Source organism: Typopeltis vanoorti, chromosome 1 (assembly GCF_054136105.1).
Source record: "Typopeltis vanoorti isolate ZY-2024b chromosome 1, IOZ_Tvanoo_1.0, whole genome shotgun sequence".
NCBI lineage: Eukaryota > Metazoa > Arthropoda > Arachnida > Uropygi > Thelyphonidae > Typopeltis > Typopeltis vanoorti.
This window is the reverse complement of record NC_143549.1, coordinates 20864097-20883511: the sequence shown is the minus strand read 5'-3', so window position 1 is coordinate 20883511 and position 19415 is coordinate 20864097. Positions and strand designations below refer to the sequence as shown.

General features: G+C 35.8%; 1 protein-coding gene across 4 annotated transcripts in view; it reads right to left on the bottom strand.

The window, feature by feature from the left end:
• The window catches only part of LOC150109823 (SLIT-ROBO Rho GTPase-activating protein 1-like), a 564129-nt gene that overhangs the window by 292163 nt on the left and 252551 nt on the right, over positions 1-19415 (bottom strand). For all 4 annotated transcript variants that reach the window (XM_090396844.1, XM_090396869.1, XM_090396853.1 and 1 more), the window contains one exon: positions 19172-19300. In XM_090396844.1, the coding sequence (XP_090252970.1) occupies positions 19172-19300 (129 nt within the window). The remainder of the gene's footprint in view (positions 1-19171; positions 19301-19415) is intronic.

Genomic DNA, 19415 nt, shown 5'->3' with positions numbered 1-19415 from the left:
ACTTGTCAAGACTCCAACATTATCAGATCTTATATTTCTATCGTCTAAGGCACTTTGTACCGTATCAATCCACCTATATCTTGGTCTTCCTCTGGGTCGTTTTCCTGCCAACCTGGCAGAGAACACTTGTTTTGCTAATCTTTCCTCTCCCATTCTATTTAAGTGACCATACCATCTGAGATTAGCTCTGCTAATGCATTCCTGGATGCTGACAATGTCAAGTTCTTTCCTGATATCCTCATTTTTAATATGATATTGCCATTGATGCCATCTGTTCACACTTCTAATCTTTCTCAGGACTCTCATATCTGCGGTCTCTAGTCTTTGGTCAAGTGTTTTACTTCTGACCCAGCTCTCAGATCCATAAGTTAAAATTGGTTTGAACACAGTCTTGTATACAGCTAATTTAGTGTTCCGACTAATTTCTTTCTTATTCCATATGAATTTATTCAATTGACTTCCCACGATACCAGCTTTGCTGATTCTGTTGTCTATTTCTATAATTAGTTTACCATCTTCAGTAAAAATTGTGCCTAAGTAGCTGAAATGTTTTACTTGTTCCACAGGTTCTCCATTCACAACACAGTTGACATTTTCAATGATTCTGCCTATTTTCATTGTCTTTGTCTTTTTATTGCTGACCTTCATACCATATCTATTACAACAGCTATTCAATTTAGTCAGAGAATCTTGCAGACTTGTAGCGGATTTATTTAGAAGTATAACATCATCCGCATAAAGCAAAGAGCTGACATTAACATCTCCAATTTTGATATCATGTTTAATACCACTTTCCTTCATAATGTGATCCATATAGATAATGAATAACAGAGGGGATAATGTACATCCTTGTCTCACACCAGATTTAACATTAAACCATCTTCCTGTACTTCCTTCAATTCTAACTGCTGACTCACAACTCAAATAAAGACTAAGTATTGCTTGATATAATGCCCCATTGACACCATATAACTGCAGCGTATTGAATAGCTTCTTTCTTGGCACCTTGTCATATGCCTTTTCCAAATCGACAAAACTTAAATACAGATCTTTGTTATATTCCCATGCTTTCTCGACTATTTGTCGTAAAGTGAAGATCTGATCCTGACAGCCTCTATTTGGCCTGAATCCAGCTTGTTCTTCACCAAGCTTTTCTTCCACAATTCTTCTCAACCGTTTCTCAAGTATACTTGCATAGATCTTGCCAGGAACACTCAGTAGGGAAATACCTCTGTAATTCTCACATTCAGTTTTATTTCCCTTTTTATATATGGGTACTATGAGAGCTCTACTCCAATCATCGGGAATTCATCCCTCTGTCCAGGCTTTCTGAACTATGCAGTGCAGCCACTGTAAGACTCTTATACCACCATACTTCAGCATTTCTGGTCGAATATCATCTACTCCTGCTGCCTTTCCACATTTCAAGCCTTTGATGGCTTTTTCTACTTCAAGTATGGATATGTATTCCTGACTGTATGCCTGGTCAGTGTTTTTTATCACTGTGCTGTCATCACTGCTTGTTTCATTTAGCAGTTTTTCAAAGTAATTACTCCATACTTCAAGGATATCTTTTTCTCCTGTTTTCATTTCACCTTTATCATCTCTAATTCCTTTTACAGCACTCTTTCCTCCATTCCTAAGCCTCTTCAACAACCTCCAGAATATTTTGCCACCTTCATGATATTTATTTTCTATATTCTTGCCAAAGTCCTCCCATGACTTTTGTTTAGCTAGTTTTACACACTGTTTAGCTTTCTTACATTTGTCTCTGTATTCTGTAAGAGTAAAAGCTGACTTATTTGCCAGGAACTTTTGATATGCTTTCTTCTTTTCCTTCACTGCCTCTTTAACTTCCTGTGTCCACCAGGGAGTTCTGATTTTTTTATCCTTGCACACAACCTCACCACATGCCTCTCTGGCAGAATCAATCAATGTTTCCTTCAGAGTTTGCCACTGAATCTCCAAGGTTTGATTCCTGTTCTCAAACTCTTTCATTTTCTTTTCAATAATATTTCTGTATTTTAGTCTACAGTTCACATCTGAGAGCTGCTCAACTTTTATTCGCTTTAAAACTTTCTTACATGTTATTCTTTTCAATATGAAATTCAATTTTATCCTGCTCAAGACTAAATAGTGATCACTTCCAATTTCAAATGCTCTGTACACTCTGGTGTCCTGCACCAGGGAGAAAACATCACTATCAACAATAACATAGTCAATGAGACTTTTCTTATTCCTAGCCTGTTCTCTCCATGTGAATTTGTGCACATTTTTATGTTGGAACATGGTGTTAGTAATAACCAGTCCATGTCCTGAGCAGAAATCTAACAGATATTTGCCATTATTATTAGCTTTGCTCTTTTCTCCAAATTTTCCCAAAATATTTTTGTACGTCTCACAATCATTTCCTACTCTACTATTTAGATCCCCAACAAGGACCAACTTTTCCTTTTTCATTGTGTCAGTTGCTTTTTCTAAAGCCTCAAAAAATTCCTCCACTTCTACCTTAGTAGAACCTTCTGTGGGACCATAGGCACAAATAAGTCTCCATTTTCATATTTGTTCCCCATTCTCATATTTGCCCACATTACTCTACTTGAGACTTACTGCCATTCAAGAAGATTAGCCTCGTATTTTGTGTTGAATACTATGGCTACTCCTTCTTTTCCTTGATTGTTATTGCCTGAATATAACATTTTGTATTTATTGCTCAGAAAGATCTCACCAGTTTTGGTCTTTTTTGTTTCAGTCACCCCTATTATGTCGATCTGGTACTTATTTAATTCCTCAGCTAGCTCCATTTCTTTGCCATTCAGGCTTCTTACGTTGATAGTACCGATCTTTAACTCTGGTGATGTTGAGTTGGGGTTTGTTTTCAGATTTGTTCCAGTAGCTGACTTTTCGCTGTTCGCCCTGGTTCCCTGGCGAAAACAACGGGGGCCTTGTTTAACCGGGCGACGCCCCAGCCGGCATGAAATTTTGTCATGTTGTACCATCATTTTTTATTTTGGTTTAACCAATAAGAATACAATTTGGTCGGCTAAATCCCAAATTGCCAGCCCATCCTCGTTCGTTCAGTATCAAAGTAGATACCCAACAGGGTGCACCACGAGAAGGTGAGGATTGGACATTAGGTCAGAAGCCCTGGTCGGTTCTCCGCATTCCTTTAAAGGCTATGTGGAGGTCTCCTCTCAGTTATACAGCTTTGACCCTTAAGCACCCCCGATTTTTTATCATAATCTCCCTTAATTAAGACTAATCATTTATTCCAGCGATGCTCTAGCACCATTATCCCGTCCCTGTAGTGGTTCTCAGTAAGAACTGCAAAATACTCCTCTACAGCTGTGGTCACTTCTTGATTCAAAGAAAAACGTTGACAAGCGAGGAAAAGAGTTTTAGTTTTGGAAAGAAGAAGTCAGAGGGAGTCCAATCTGGGGAATAGGGTGGATGTTCCAACAATTCATTGTGCAGATCCCTTAATTTTCCCAAAACACCTTTATGGGCAGGTGCATTGCCCTGATGAAAGATGATTTTTTTCTTCTGCAAACCCAGTCTTTTCTCACGAATTTTTTCATCATCTGGTTAAAAGATCGGAATAATATTCCCTAGTTATTGTTTTACCTTTTTCAAGATATTTAATAAACAAAATGCCTTTATCATCCCAAAACACGATGCCATGTCCTTTCCTGCTGATGGAACCGACTTTGTCTTCTTTGGTGCTGAACAACCAGCTTCTGTCCACTGTTTTGACTGCTGTTTGGATTCTGGTGTGTAATGGTGAATCTAGTCTCATCCATAGTAATAAATTGATGCAGAAAATCAGTTTTATTCTTGTTAAGAATAAAATAAGAATCATTTTTATTCTTGTAAACATTCCAAGTACCGTTCAGAGATTTTCATGTGAGTGCGTTTTCTGGATGCTGCGCTTGCTCACAGCAGATCAAAAACGCACAAAGCTTTTTCATTTGCAATTCTTCGTGCAAAATATATCCTACACTCTCTTTTGAAATGCCTATAGTCTCAGCAATTTCACGCACTTTGACTCGCTGGTCATCCAATACTATATCGTGCACTTGATCAATGATTACTGGTGTTGTTACACTTTCTGGATATCTTTCACGTGATCCACATAAATTTGGCAGCCCATTTTTTAATTGTCAAAAACGAAGGAGTGCCCATAAACTTTTATGAACTTCAAATGAATTTCTTTTGCCATTAAACCTTCCTTTACAAAGAATTTTATAACGGTATGATACTCAATTTTATCCCTTTCAAGGGACAGCTGTATAAAACAAACTACTTGATAGAATGACTTGCAATTTCATATGGATGCTTATGACAGATGTACAAACTTAGAAAAAAAATATCTTGCCGATAGTGTTGCCATTTATGGTCGAGGCTAATTTAATACTGCTTCCTCTAGATGCTGCTTAACTATCTACCATGCACTATTAACATCTTTCCCTTGCAGGGCTTCATGCATGGCACAGCTTCAAGTTTTTCCTAAGTTTTTCATAATCAACCTGAGAATTGATTCATTTGTTATCAATGCTCTCCTCTTCAATTCATCTTTATGATTGTCTGGCAGGAGACTTACAAACTTCAACTTCTCACTTCTTGACATAATATTCCTCAAGTTTTGAAATCTCCCAAGTCAAGACTGCATGGTCACTTTCCCCTAGGAGACAATGTGGCTAACTTTATTATGGATAGCTCTTCTGATCCTATGACCAGGTCCAATACTTTCGCACGCCAAGTTCCCTCCATCATGATGCCTCAAATAGTTACCTCTCAGTAGGTGTATAAATTCCATTTTCTTCCTGCCATGTGATCTTTCTCCCTTCCAACCTATATCTCCATAGTTGAAGTCCGCATGATAATCACTTGACCTGCACTCATTGTATTAATTTGCTGATGCATGGCTTCCAGTTCATCCCTGGAACTCCCTCGCCTATAGCAACAACCAACCATATATTTTGTCTTATTGGCCTTACACTAGACTGATTGAAATGAACAACCACTCCAACCTATCTTCTGCTCTTTTCTGCTACAATTCATCTGCTATCATCAGCAGAATTCCCCCCCCCCATCCTATCTTCTCTATTCTCCTTGAAAATACTAAACCCTTCACAGTTCATCCCTGTAACTACATTTGCTGTTAGCCAAGTCTCAATAATGTCTATAACTTTTAGTGAGGTTGCACTAATCAATGCCATGCCTCTTGTTCCTGATACTTCTGGCATTAGTATATGGAAACTGTAGCATCCCTTGAGAGTCTCAAACCACTTCCTGAACTGCCCATCCTATTCAATATTTTTGCTTGATTGACTAGATTCCACACTTGTTGGTCATTCTCACACTTACTGGTCTCATAGGTGCCTTCACTCACATCTACCCTAATTGCTTAAATTTTCCTGAATTTGTAATTCAGCATGCTTAGTGAGCAAAGTGCTCTCTAGATACAAACCAAAACCATTTGAGTGCAGTTCATCAGCATTATACAAAACCTTCTTTCTGTCAAACGCAGACCATAAATCCACAAATCCTACATTATTCCTTCTGCACAATCTGAGAATTGATTCATTTGCTATCAATGCTATTCTTCTCAATTCACCTTTATCATAGCATGGCAGGAGACTTACAATTTTCACCTTCTCACTCTTCTTTTTTGCTTCGTCCAATAACTCCTTCACATCCTCCTTCATAGAATACTTTTTACCACTCAGATGATTGGTACCAACCAAGATTAGCTTTATCTTTCTGCATCTGTATAGCAAGAGTAATAGCATTAATTTCTGCAACAGGGAAACATGATTTTGTTATACTTTCATTAAGTACTCCTCTAATCATAGTCCACATATATAATTTTTTTCTTACTTTGTTAATCTCATTTGTTCACATGCTCTTGATTCTTACCTTGGAACTGCTTCTTTCTCTTCACAGTCCTGCTAATCTCTTGCTGCTCTACAACTTTTCAGTTATTCACATCGTTCAGTAAAGGATAACATGCAAGCACATTTCCTTATAAGTTTCAGTAAGGAAATACCGTGAGTAGACATATTACTAACTATTATAATAACAGAATTAACTCACGAAAATTATTCTTTATTTGTAGAATTTTCACCTGAGTATCACAGGCATCATCAGTGCAGGTACAAGGCTAATTAAACAACAACTGTTATATTCACAAAGTGCCACCTAAGTAGCTAAGATTAAATTTCCTAAATTTATATTATATTATTATTTATTTATTTTATTTATTTTTTAATTATTAAATAATAATTATTTAATTATTCAATTATAATAATTTTTTTTAAAATTTATTTATTTTTTTATTATTTTTATTTTGTGTGTGTGTGTGTGTGTGTGTGTGTGTGTGTGTGTGTGTGTGTGTGTGTGTGTGTGTGTGTGTGTGTGTGTGTGTACACAATTATATGTTAGGAAAGATTTGCTGCTTTATAAAGTACCATCTCCCACAAGGGGGAAAGACGTAGACCATCAGATCTGTTTAGGTTAGGGGAGTGAAGTAATGTTTCACATGTGTCTTTGAATATCCGTTCCATTAGGAACTGACTTTTGTGAATGACTTTTGTCTTGTTCCACTTAATAACTCTATGTCTGGTGTTGATGGCACGTTCTGCAATTCCAGACTGTTTGGGTTCAAGGTACTGGATGTACGACTGGTGTTCTTCTAACTGGACCTGAGCAGATCTTCCTGTTTGTCCGAAATATGAATAGTAATACTGTCATTGATACAGATAGAGTAGTGATCAATGTATCAGGCCGCCAACTAATAGACAGTGAACGTTTCGTTCATTCAAAAGGGCATAATTTTGCCGTTGCTCCGAATAAAGTACCCATAATAGACTTTTTCCAGAGTATAGACAGAGGTATTAGATCCTTACCCCAAAAAACAGCTAACAGAACAAGATTCGAGTGTGCAAAATTCTTTTTAATGCCAAGCCTCCGCAGCTGAACCTATCGTATGCTGGACAAAAAGCAGCGAAATCGCTAAAAAATAACAAGAACCTAATTATTACGAAAGCTGACAAAGGGAAGGTTGTAGTCATCCAAGACAGAAGAGAATACGAGAGAAAAATATCACCGTTACTCCGCGACTATTTGACTTATAGGCCCCTCACTTCAGATCCTACCAGTAGTCAAATAAAAAAGCTTAATGCCCTTATAGAAAAAATATCGATAGGGGATGAAGATAAAAAGAAAACACTAAAGACCTCCTTCAGGTGCCTACCGAGATTATATGGTCTTCCAAAAGTGCATAAGCCAGAAATTCCATTAAGACCAGTTATAGGTTGTCCCACTTACAAAATATCAAAATTTCTGTCAAATTTACTCACTTCTTCAACTAGAAGAACTGCTACATATATAAAAAATTCTGTGGACTTCAGAAATAAAATTTCTGATCTGCACCTAGACGATTCGGAGATTATGATTAGTCTAGATGTTGTTTTGCTATTTACGAATGTTCCGTTGGCGGACAGCATAGTATTACTACACCAAGAATTTCTTCCAGACATTATCAAATTATTTGAATTTGCAATAAAGTTCGGTTATTTTTCCTTCAAAAACCAGTTATACCAACAAATCAAAGGGACAGCAATGGGTAATCCAATATCTCCTGCTATTGCGAATTACTTCATGGAGCATTTCGAACAGCGTATCCTTGACAACATTACACCCATACCTAACATTTGGTTCAGATATGTGGATGACATTTTTGTCATATGGAAGGGCACCTCAGAAGAACTACAACAGTTTCTCTCAAAAATTAATGCACTTCATCCAAGGATCCAGTTCACCTAAAAGTAGAAGTAAATAAGCAGTTAGCCTTTCTAGACCTCTTGATTCTTCGCCAACAAGATGGTTATCTAGAATTCACAGTCTATAGGAAAGAGACTCATACAGGCAAGCACATCCACACTGAATCACATCACCATCCAAGCCAAAAGCCAAGTACTATAAAAACACTAGTTCATAGAGCTAACTCCTTTTGTTCTTCAGAAGAACTTTTACAAAAAGAATTACAGTATATTAATTCATCCTTCATATCCAATGGCTACAAGAAGTCCTTCAAAAAAAGAGCTTTAAGTAGTCATGCTCCAGCATCCTCTTCAAGTACAGAAGAACCTACACGTATACCTATCCCCTATGTACACGGAGTTAGTGAACGCATAGCTAAGGTGCTAAAACCACTAAATATCTGTGTGGCTTTTCGACCCATCAGAAAAATCTCCACATTCCTAATGTCTCCAAAGGACAAGCTCCCACATCTCAGCTATCCAGGTGTCTACCAGATTCCCAGCTCGTGTGGATTATCATATTTTGGACAAACAGGAAGATCTGCTCAGGTCTGGTTAGAAGAACACTAGTCATACATCCAGTACCTTGAACCCGAACAGTCTGGAATTGCAGAACGTGCCGTCAACACCAGACATAGAGTTAAGTGGAACAAGACAAAAGTCATTCACAAAAGTCAGTTCATAATGGAACGGCTATACAAAGAAACATTACTTCACTCCCCTAACCTAAACAGATCCGATGGTCTACATTTTTCCCCCTTGTGGGAGATAGTACTTTATAAAGCAGCAAATCTTTCCTAACATATAATTGTATACACATTTATATATATATATATATATATATATAAAATAAAAAATAATAAAAAAAATTTTTAATTATTATAATTGAATAATTATTATTTAATAATTAAATAACTAAATAATTAAATTTAAATATTAAAATAAATAAATAAATAATAATAATCATATAAATTTAGGAAATTTAACCTTAGCTACTTAGGTGGCGCTTTGTGAATATAACAGCTATTGTTTAATTAGCCTTGTACCTGTACTGATGATGCCTGTGATACGCAGATGAAAATTCTACGAATAAATAATAATTTACGTGAGTTAATTCCATTATTATAATAGTTAGTAATCACATTTCCTTATATAGGTCCGTATTTGTTCACATGTATTTCCTCTGACACACAATCAACATTAATTCTGACATAAACATTTTCCATTCTACAGTCATACTGCTTCCTACTACAATTTTCTGCATTCTCACCACCCATCCAATTGGCACTCATTCTCAAAACACTTAATACACAGTTGCTCACTTGTTTCACTCTCCTTCCATATATTATTATTACACCCTCCATGGAATCAGCAGACTCATCATGGGAGATGTTCATTCAACTGATAACATATCTTAATGAATCTTAAAATCTTTAACATTCCCTGCATTAACAACACATTCCAGTAATACATTTCATTCACTGACAATTCTCCATGTAAAAAATATATTCCTCACACTCCTCTTCACTGCACACTTACACAACATCTAGGGATAGCCTCTGATTCTTCTACTCTTTTTATAATCCACTCTAATCACCTCACTAACTTAAATATCTCTAGCATATCATTCTTTTCCTTCTAACTACCAAACTCTGTTATCCACATTTCTTCATTCATTCTCTCTCTCTCCATAGCTAGCATTCCAGAATCCTAATATTGTCATAGTCACTCTTCTCTGGACCTACTCCAATTTTTCTGCATCACTAGTGACCAAATCTGAGCACAACAGGTCCAAGTGAGGTCTGACCAGTGCTTTATAGAATGGCACAACCACCTCCTTATTCCTAGATGTTAGAGTACTTCATATCATAGTGGCACTACAATGTGGTCTTGCACATTGTAGTGCCATTGCATATTGTAACACACTTGCAATATGCCTTCTAAACTTCAGTTTGATGTCAACAACCCCTCCCAAATCTCGTCCATTTCCCACAGTACAGCAGAACCTATATAGAATAAAGTCTTATATTTCTGCACTCCAAAATGCAATGAATATATCTCATCCACACTGTACAAGATTGCATAAATTCAAACAACACAAAAATGTCGTCTTTGACTGCCATTGTTCTACCACACATTGGCACCATACTGACAATGTATTTAAACAACAACAAAAAAATAATAATAATTATAATAATAATAATAAAAGAAAAATACAAGGTTTACTTTCAATCAACCACACACTCTTATAAAGCAATATATGAGGGGAGGGGAGGGGAGTTCTGATAAACACCTAGAACACAAATGATATTAAAGCAACTGATATACCCACAAGAAAGAATATACTATAGTAGAGTAATGAAGGAAACTTCATTACTCTACTATAGTATATTCATTATATAATATAATTTTTGTTCTAGGTGTTTATCAGAACTTTCTAGCCCCCCCTCCCCCCCACTTCTAGTTCTTAAATCTGTGTGAGGCAATCATTAAGAGACAGAAGGGCAGCATATGTACAACTTGAAAGTTTTTCACTTGGATATACTATAAATTAAAAATGCCAAGAAAATTATATTCTTGGTTTCATTCTTTATCTAAGAGTAAGCAAACAAAGTTTGTGTGTGAAGTTATTCCATGACTAGGCTACTTGTGTATAGAGGCCAATGACTTCACATCACTTGCCTTAGTATCCCATAATGCACATATCCTTATGGACATGTATAATGTTAAAAGAATATAATTTCTTGGCATCTTCAATTTATAGTGTAACTAAGTGAAAAAACCTTCGACCTGTATGTCTAATCCAGAGTATTTTAGTAATAAAGTGTGACACCTTTTGATTACATTATTATTATAAATTATTATTATAAAAACCTCCATGGAGTCAAAGACTCATCGTGGCATGCATATGGAAATATAACCTGTGTGGTAATTGGGGTTAAAGAATAGTCCCAATGTAGCCCATGCGTGTTGTAAAAGGCAACTAAAATGGGTATCCAGTTCCTAGGGGTATAGCCGGGTTCCTTCTTGTAAGGTTGGACACAGGGCTAAAAACCCTGCCCTGTAAAAACTCAACTTGTTATGAAAGTCAAAAAGAAAATTAACTGGACAGACTTCACGGAACAACTTGGACAACTGAAAAAGGATTATGAACATTGGTTTGGAAGCTGGAATGTCTTGAGCCTGAACAGACCAAGTGGCTAGGACATGCTCAGCGAATGAGGGATGACAAAGCCATTAAAAAGGTCTTCATGTCTGGACCAGGTGGATCTAGACCTAGAGGATGGCCCAAAAGGAGATGGTTTGACAATGTGGCAGATGATTTAAAGAAAATGAGAGTAAAGAACTGGAGGAACAAGGCACAGAATTGTGAAGAATGGAAGATTATCCTGAGACAGGCCCAGGTCCTAAACGGACTGTAATGCCAAGGAGGAGGAGGAGTAGTAGTATATGACTTCTGAATTACTTCAACCTTGGTATCACTTCTGGGTCTAGCTCCAACTGATGAGACCTCAATAAAGGTTGAAACCAGTATGTGTAATGGCTCTTCCCATAATGCATTGCATTATACATGTCCATAAGGATGTGCTTTGCATTATGGGATACTAGGCAAGTGATGTGAAATCGTTAGCCTCAATATAGAAGTATTCCAGTTGTGGAATTATTCATGAGCAAACTTTGCTTGCTTACACAATTTCTTGGCAGTTGACCCTTGTACAAAATGGGTTTGAACTGCACGGGTCCACTTATACTCAGATTTGCAACAATTTGAAAAAACTCACAGCTGGACTACATAGCTTAGAAATATCGAAAAAATTAAGAAAAGTTCATGTCATGAATGCATAAAATATATGTGAATAATAGTCCATTTTATCATTTACTACCGTAAGATATACAGAAATATATTAAAAAAAGTTGAAATTTATCAACACTTACAGACCGTAAATGGCACCATTTGCAGTAGAGAGAAATGTAAACAAACGTAAAGATGCAGTATTAAAACTGTTAATGGAATTATTAATCCTAGAATCTGGAGAACCCATCTTCAACCCATATAGCATCCAGAACAATCCCAAACAAAAGAAAATCTTAATAAGAGAAGACTTAAGAAACTATTTAATTTTTCCTCACCAGAAGTCAGGCAAGGATAAACAATTAACGATGTGTGTTTTCCTGATGATGATCTCAATACAGAGGTCGAAACGTATAATATTATTTTTTTAATCATGCGTAAAGTAATTATTCTAATGTGTTTGTTTTTGTCTCCATAAATTCTTCACTATGAATGCTGACCATGTAACTTTAAAAGAAACAAGCAGAAATACTGTCACTGCTCACTCCAAATCTATCTTCTCGTTGGAGATGCTAGGGTATTGTTTCTCTCAAGCTCTGACCACAATTTGAAATTCGAGAGATTCAGATCAGGACTTCCAGATGGCCAATCAGATGTGGATATGTGATCAGGCACATTCACTTTCAACCATTGTTGTGTCATCCTCGCTTTTTTTGCACAGGCTCAGTCCTATTGGAAGGTCTACTGTCTACTGTGATATAAGGTGTTGTTCAAGGCTGTATAACAGATTCTAGCACAGTGTCTTGATACATTCAGTGAAGGTTTTTGACCACAGAAATGCAACTTGGATAGCCCTGATACATCACTCCCACCAAACCATCACTGACGTCGGTGATGGCCTCACTGAATCCTGGGTGCTATGGGTGCTGTGCGACCATCTGGTGCATAGACCAGATCATTTTGGTGATTAAATGACTCATCAAATGATGAAAATCTCTGAAGAGAATATTGCTGTATCTGTTGTATCTGTTGTAACAGATACAACAGATACAACAGATACAGAATATTGCTGTATCTGTTGTTTGCGTACTTCCAGAGGAGTGCTTCTGATTTTATCACCCTCTGCCAAATAAGTGGTGGTGTTAGGAAGTGTCTAGAAGAATGACGATAGGCTCTTACTCCCAGGTCATCAGTTAGTATACATGACATCGTTCTCTACAAAATGTTCATCTCTTGCAACATCACTTTCTGTGTTCTCACAGGATTATAACAGTTCCATTTCTTCATAGCCCTCACAAGCTGTTGCATTCTAACACAGAATGGTCAATCTGTTCATCGGCAATCAGATAAGTCTTCTATATCGTTATAATGATTAATAGTCTAGAAACATGAAAGAAAGTGCCAATTAAACCCCATATCAGACTTTGAGATATAAAATTTATCTTTTGCTTTACACATACAAAATTGTACTTCTAAATGAATCCAATGAGAACCTCTAGATTCTTTCATTAAACTGTGTAACAAATTTGGCATGCAAATTAGCAATAAAAATATCAAAAATACAAACACAGACAGGAATTCGGAAAACTTAATATGATTTATCTGCTTCATTAATAAGAGAGAAGCTGTCTGCTGCAAAATCAAAGTTGCCATCAATAAGATATTCCAGTCAACTTTTATCTATTTTTTAATTGTGCTATCTATGATGAAATACATGGCTGCCATATAAGCAGTTGGATACCACAGGGAAAAATTATCATTCCCACAGATGTTATCTTCTAGCTCCCATTAACATTGAGAAGAGGGATGGTGGATGAACTGTTAAATCAACAGCAGTGAATATTCAGGTAAGACACAAACATGAATGTTAGTAGTGAATGCGGAAGACAGTGCTACTTCCAGTGTTTTAGAAAGGCTCGTTATTCCTGTCAAGTATGTTCTCCACAACTCTTCATCTGATGTTGTGTGCATTACCAGCAGAGTATTATAACCATTTAAATTCCTCATTAAGAATACAGAAGTGGCAACTGAAATATGAGGTCATCAAGTTCATCCTGGGATATACCTACATTAAAATAATAGGTAGATACAGCAGTAATAAGAGCAACTAATGAGACAAATGTCAACAGCCTCTATGTCAGTACTGGGAGTTGGAAGTTTTAACACTTGGTTATACTATAAATTAAAGATGCTAAGAAATTATATTCTTGGTTTAATCCTTTACCCAAGTGTGAGCAAACAAAGTTTGCACCTGAAGTAACCTCAAGACTGGACAACTCGCATACAGAAGCTAATCACTTCACATCACTTGCCTTAGTATCCCATAATGCAAAGCACATATCCTTATGGACATGTATAATGCTATGTATTATGGGAAGAGTCACTACCCAGACTGCTTTTGACCTTTATTGGAGTCTCATCAGTGAGAGGCATATTTAATTTATAGTATAACCAAGTGGAAAACTTTCAACATCTATCTCTAATCCAGAGTATTTTAGTAATAAGGTGTGACATTTGTCTACACATGTATGGAAATGTGACTTCTGCATTAACTGTGATATCACTTCTGAGTTTGGCTTCCAGTGATGAGACCTCAATAAAGGTTGAAACCAGACTGGGTAGTAGCCCTTCCCATAATGCTATATGCTTTGCATTTATATACAGAAGTCATTAGCTTCTGTATACAAGTTGCCCAGTCCTGAAGTTATTTCAGGAGCAAGCATTGTTTGCTTACACTTGGATAAAGAATTAAACCAGGAGTATAATTTCTTGGCATCTTTAATTTGTCAGTACTGGGACTTGCTGAAAAAGGATATGATTGTCCCAGTACTGGGAGTTGGAATATGAACATGGGATTTGGAAGATGATAGATGTAAAGTGCAATGTAGAACACTTATGTTGTAGAGCAGATGTGTCCTTTCACAACATCTGCGAACTGAATATACCATTAGATATATACACGTTAGCACAAGAATAATGTTTAATTTGCCAAATATTTCGGTCTGAATATTACAGACCATCTTCAGTGGCTACATAGGAATTAAAAAAAAATTAAAACACAAAGTGGAATACGAACAATTGATCATTCATACATAGAACAAGCCGCGTGACGTCATATCACTAAGAAGAGTAAACATTTTTAAAAGCATAATTAAAGATATTAATTCAAAAATTCATATAATGATCTTAAATAACATTAGACTGATAAAAAAAAAAAAAATTTATGTGTTATCCTGATTAAACTTTCCCAAATTTTTGATATAGCTATACAGTCTGTTCAACTTCTCATTTATTACAGAAGGAACTTTCGACTATCAAACATCACATGAAACTAAATGGCTTCTCCAAAAAGAGTACACATCTTTTCGATTCTTACAAATCAACACAGAACAACCAAGATTCAATACGTCGAGTTCCAATTCCTTGCATTTCCGGGATTTCAGAACCAATTTCGAGAATTTTAAAGAAATATGATCTAACAGCCACTTATACACCTATTAACAAATTATCCAACCATTTTCCTTCATCTAAAGATAAACGCTCAACCTTGTCTCTACCTGATGTGTATCAAGTTCCTTGTAATCTTTCTTACTTTGGACAAATTGGACGTTCCATAGGAAAAAAGAATTCAAGAGCATCAGTCATCAATTCAACACAACAAACCTGAAAAATCTGGATTAGCTCAGCATGGATTAGAAACAAACCACAACATTCTTTGCTCCAAGTCTCTCTTCCTACACAGATGTCACTACAAATTTGAACGTTTATTTAAAGAAAGTGTAGAGGCCTTACTTCAACATCCTAACTTGAATCATAATGACTGTATATCTATATCAAAAATTTGGGAAAGTTTAATCAGGATAACACATAAATTTTTATTTTTTTTTATCAGTCTAATGTTATTTAAGATCATTATATGAATTTCTGAATTAATATCTTTAATTATGTTTTAAAAATGTTTACTCTTCTAATACTTAGTGATATGACCACGCGGCTCGTTTCTATGTATGAATGATCAATTGTTCATATTCCACTTTGTTTTTTTAAAAAACTATTCCTATGTAGCCACTGAAGATGGTCTGCAATATTCAGACTGAAATATTTGGCAAATTAAACATTTTTCTTGTGCTAACATGTATATATTTTTAATCATTATGTCACTAGTATCGTTAAAAAAATCAAAAAACGAATATACCATTTTCTCCAATCAATCTCACCTCACCATAATCTCTGCTCCTCCCCACCCCATTAACTAGCTGCTGCTCATATTACACTTTTGCTACCTTTACCAACTGAGTTACTTTCCTTGCATGTTCTTTGCACTCATCATGATCTTGATTATTACCATTTGTTTATTACCATTCTTAAACAGAATGGGCGAGGAGAGATTAGCAAAACAAGTGTTCTCTGCCAGGTTGGCAGTAAAACAACCCAGAGGAAGACCAAGATATAGGTGGATTGATACGGTACAAAGTGCCTTAGACGATAGAAATATAAGATCTGATAATGTTGGAGTCTTGACAAGTAACAGACTAATTTGGAGGAAAATTGTAGGTAGGAAGTTAGTAATGATGTAAATTTTTTCATGTAGTACTATCATATCCTGTACACCCCTTGAGGGTGCATGGCAGGAATTTGATGATGATGATGATGACATTATTTAGCCTTCTGACCCTTGGAATTCATTTAGACATTGGCTCTACTAGATAGTTCTTAAATAGCACCCGAGTAGCATTGACATCCTTTCTACCCAACTCTTCATTCTATGCTACAGCTTCATGCTGTCTCCTGAACTTCTTATAATCACCAGCCTTGTAGTTCCACATATACCCTTTCCTCACATGGCTGGCTCAGTGACTCAGGTAAACATTTCATAATCACACTCACCAATTGGCGGGAGATTTGTCACCTCATTTGTAATGATCCTCTGATGAGATGATCAAATTCAAGACCTTCAATCCTCACATGCCTAAAGTCTGAGGTAGTTAGCTCTGAAAAATTCAAGAAATTCATTTTCTTTACTTCCAGTTGCTATCTCGTTATCCCAATTTCTATTGCCATAATAAAATCACCCATAATCATCACCCTTTTCCTATTTGCTTATATATTTCATGATCATTACTCTCTACATTATCAAGTCTACAGGTATTTCATTCTATTCACCTCTATCTCTCACCATACTGCCTCAAAACCACTGCTGCTATTCTCTCCTTTGTATGGACATAACTCTTTTTCTATCATCAATAAGACTCTGCTTCCCTTTCTATCTTAACGAAAAACATCGTATCCTTCCATCTCTATTCCTAGCAGGATGTCATCCTCATCCAACCATGTCTTACTTATTCAAATAATGTTTGGGCAAATAAACTCAATTAATGCAACCATCTCATTTCCTTTGTTTCTGATACTTCTAGCATTCGTAAACAAGTGTAACAGCTCATTCCTGGATCTATAACAAGGATACAGGACAGAGCAATTAAGATCCTCTACTTGTGCTGACTGAGGGTTTCGTGGTGCTAAATGTGAGGGTGATATTTCTGGTCAGTACCAGGAATATTATCTTTTAATTTGGAACAAATTTCCTCATTGGAAGCATACCTTAAGGTGTTTCACTCTGATGTTACTCCTTGAGAAAAGGTCAATTTTGTGGGAATATCAACATCACATAGGGTAGTCCCTTAAAGTAATGTTGCACAAAGAAACTGCTTTGATTCAAATGTTTCTGTGAAGATATTTCAAAAAATGTCTCCTAAACAGAGGTTTCCCCCTCTTTCCCTTTTTTTTTTTTTCACTACCAAACTTCTGGAAAATGGATAAGATGTTCACGATTGGAACATTCACTTATTAAACCTATAATCAGGAAATGTGTTTGAAGAAAGCTGCTCAAAATCCTAAAATATGATGAACACTATAGAGAGCAATATAAATTTATGAGCAATACATAAGTTGTAAATATAGATGTTAGAACTGAAGGAGGCACATAGTGTGGTGTAAAATCAGGATATTTAAGACAAGGATACAAGAGTATATCATCATTTGCACTAACTAAGAAGCATCGTTGAATATTTCCAATTTTCATATCAGGTTTAATACCACTTTCCCTTCCCCTGTTATTCATCATATATATATATGAAACATAATATGAAGGGAGAGCAGCACTAAATCTGATATCAACATTGGAACTATTCAATTCAGCTCCTTACTCAATGCAAAAGATATACTCTTAAATAAATTCAGATACAAGTCTTTAGGACTGTAACTACATTGAATAAATGCTCTAATAAGTTTGGTATGAAAATAAATCGGCAATAAAAAGACAAAAATTAAGAAAATCAGGTAGGAATGTGGAAAATACCATTTTCAATTTTCAACAGCATTTTCAATGGAGAACCTACAGAACAAGAAAAATACTTGAGGCATTTCAGGCAATTTTTAGTGAAGGTTGTAAATTAAATTTGGTAACAGATAATGGAATTAACAAAGCTGGTGACCAAGAAAGCCAGTCTGAATAATTTTATATTTAATAAGACAGATTAGCCAAAACACTAAACTAGCAGTACACAAGACAACATTCAAACCGATTTTATGGAACTGCAAGTTTGATTAACTGTTTTATTGCTTATCCAATATTACAGACCAACAGAAGGCTCTGAGAAAAATCGGAGTAAAGAGATAACATCAATAGCAGAATCATATGAAGAATGAAGAAAACAGTAAAGAAGGTAGAACATTACATTGTTGATATTCAAAAATGCATGACCTGAAATATTCTAAAGTGGTCACTTAAACAGAACCTTTTTTTTTTAACCTTTAAATCTTCTTTTCCTTCCAACCCTGGGTGACTTCATGCAGTTAATTAACATCTTAGAAAACTAAAATGTTAGATGTCATCATATTGGAGACTTATCAATTAACAGATTCATTTGATTGGTGGTGGTGATTCTGATACGGTGAAGAAAGTGCAAAGGACAGTGTCAAAAATATATCAGGATTGTAGAATACTGATTATGAAGACAAGTACAGAATTTGTAGACTGCAGATACTAACAAATAGAAGAAGGAGGAATGATATGATTGAATCTTGGAGACGTCTGAAAGGATCATATAGGATTTCAGTAGATGGAATTTTTCATTTTATGGAAGGTGGGGAAAAGACATGAGGACATCCTTGGAATGAATGCCATCAAGAATGTGAGGACTAAGTTTTCTCTCAGAGTGGTGTATGATTCCAATGGCTTGCTACTGGATGTGGGGTGCAAGTAGTGTGAATGAATTCAAGAACAGGTATGAGAGCAGGTGCAGATAGTATGGCCTCCACTGATGAGTACTTGACTCCCTGGCAGTCTCCTCTTAATAATAGTAATTTCAAAGAAAACAGTTAATGAGAAGTTGTAATGATTTTGCAGAAATTAAGCCTGCAGTTAATTAAGTCAATGAATAAATTCTTCTATCTTCTAAACTCCACACACAAGAATTTGGAGGTAGGAGAGAATCTATTAAAAATAAATAAATAATATGAATTAAAAAATAATTACACTTGTTCAAAAATAACTTACATCAATAATATCCGACAGATCATCTACAAAATACTTGTGGATTGCTGCATTTGCAGCATCCATACAGAGTAAATAGTCATTGCGTGCCTTCAATGATTTCAGTTTGGCATCACTATGCTTAGACTGTCTCTGAAAAACAAATCAACACTAAAAATGAAAAAAAAAAAACATCAAAGTACCAAAATTCACAAAACCTTTTCAGGAAAGTAATTTCTACCTCATATATTCTATGGAATATATTAAA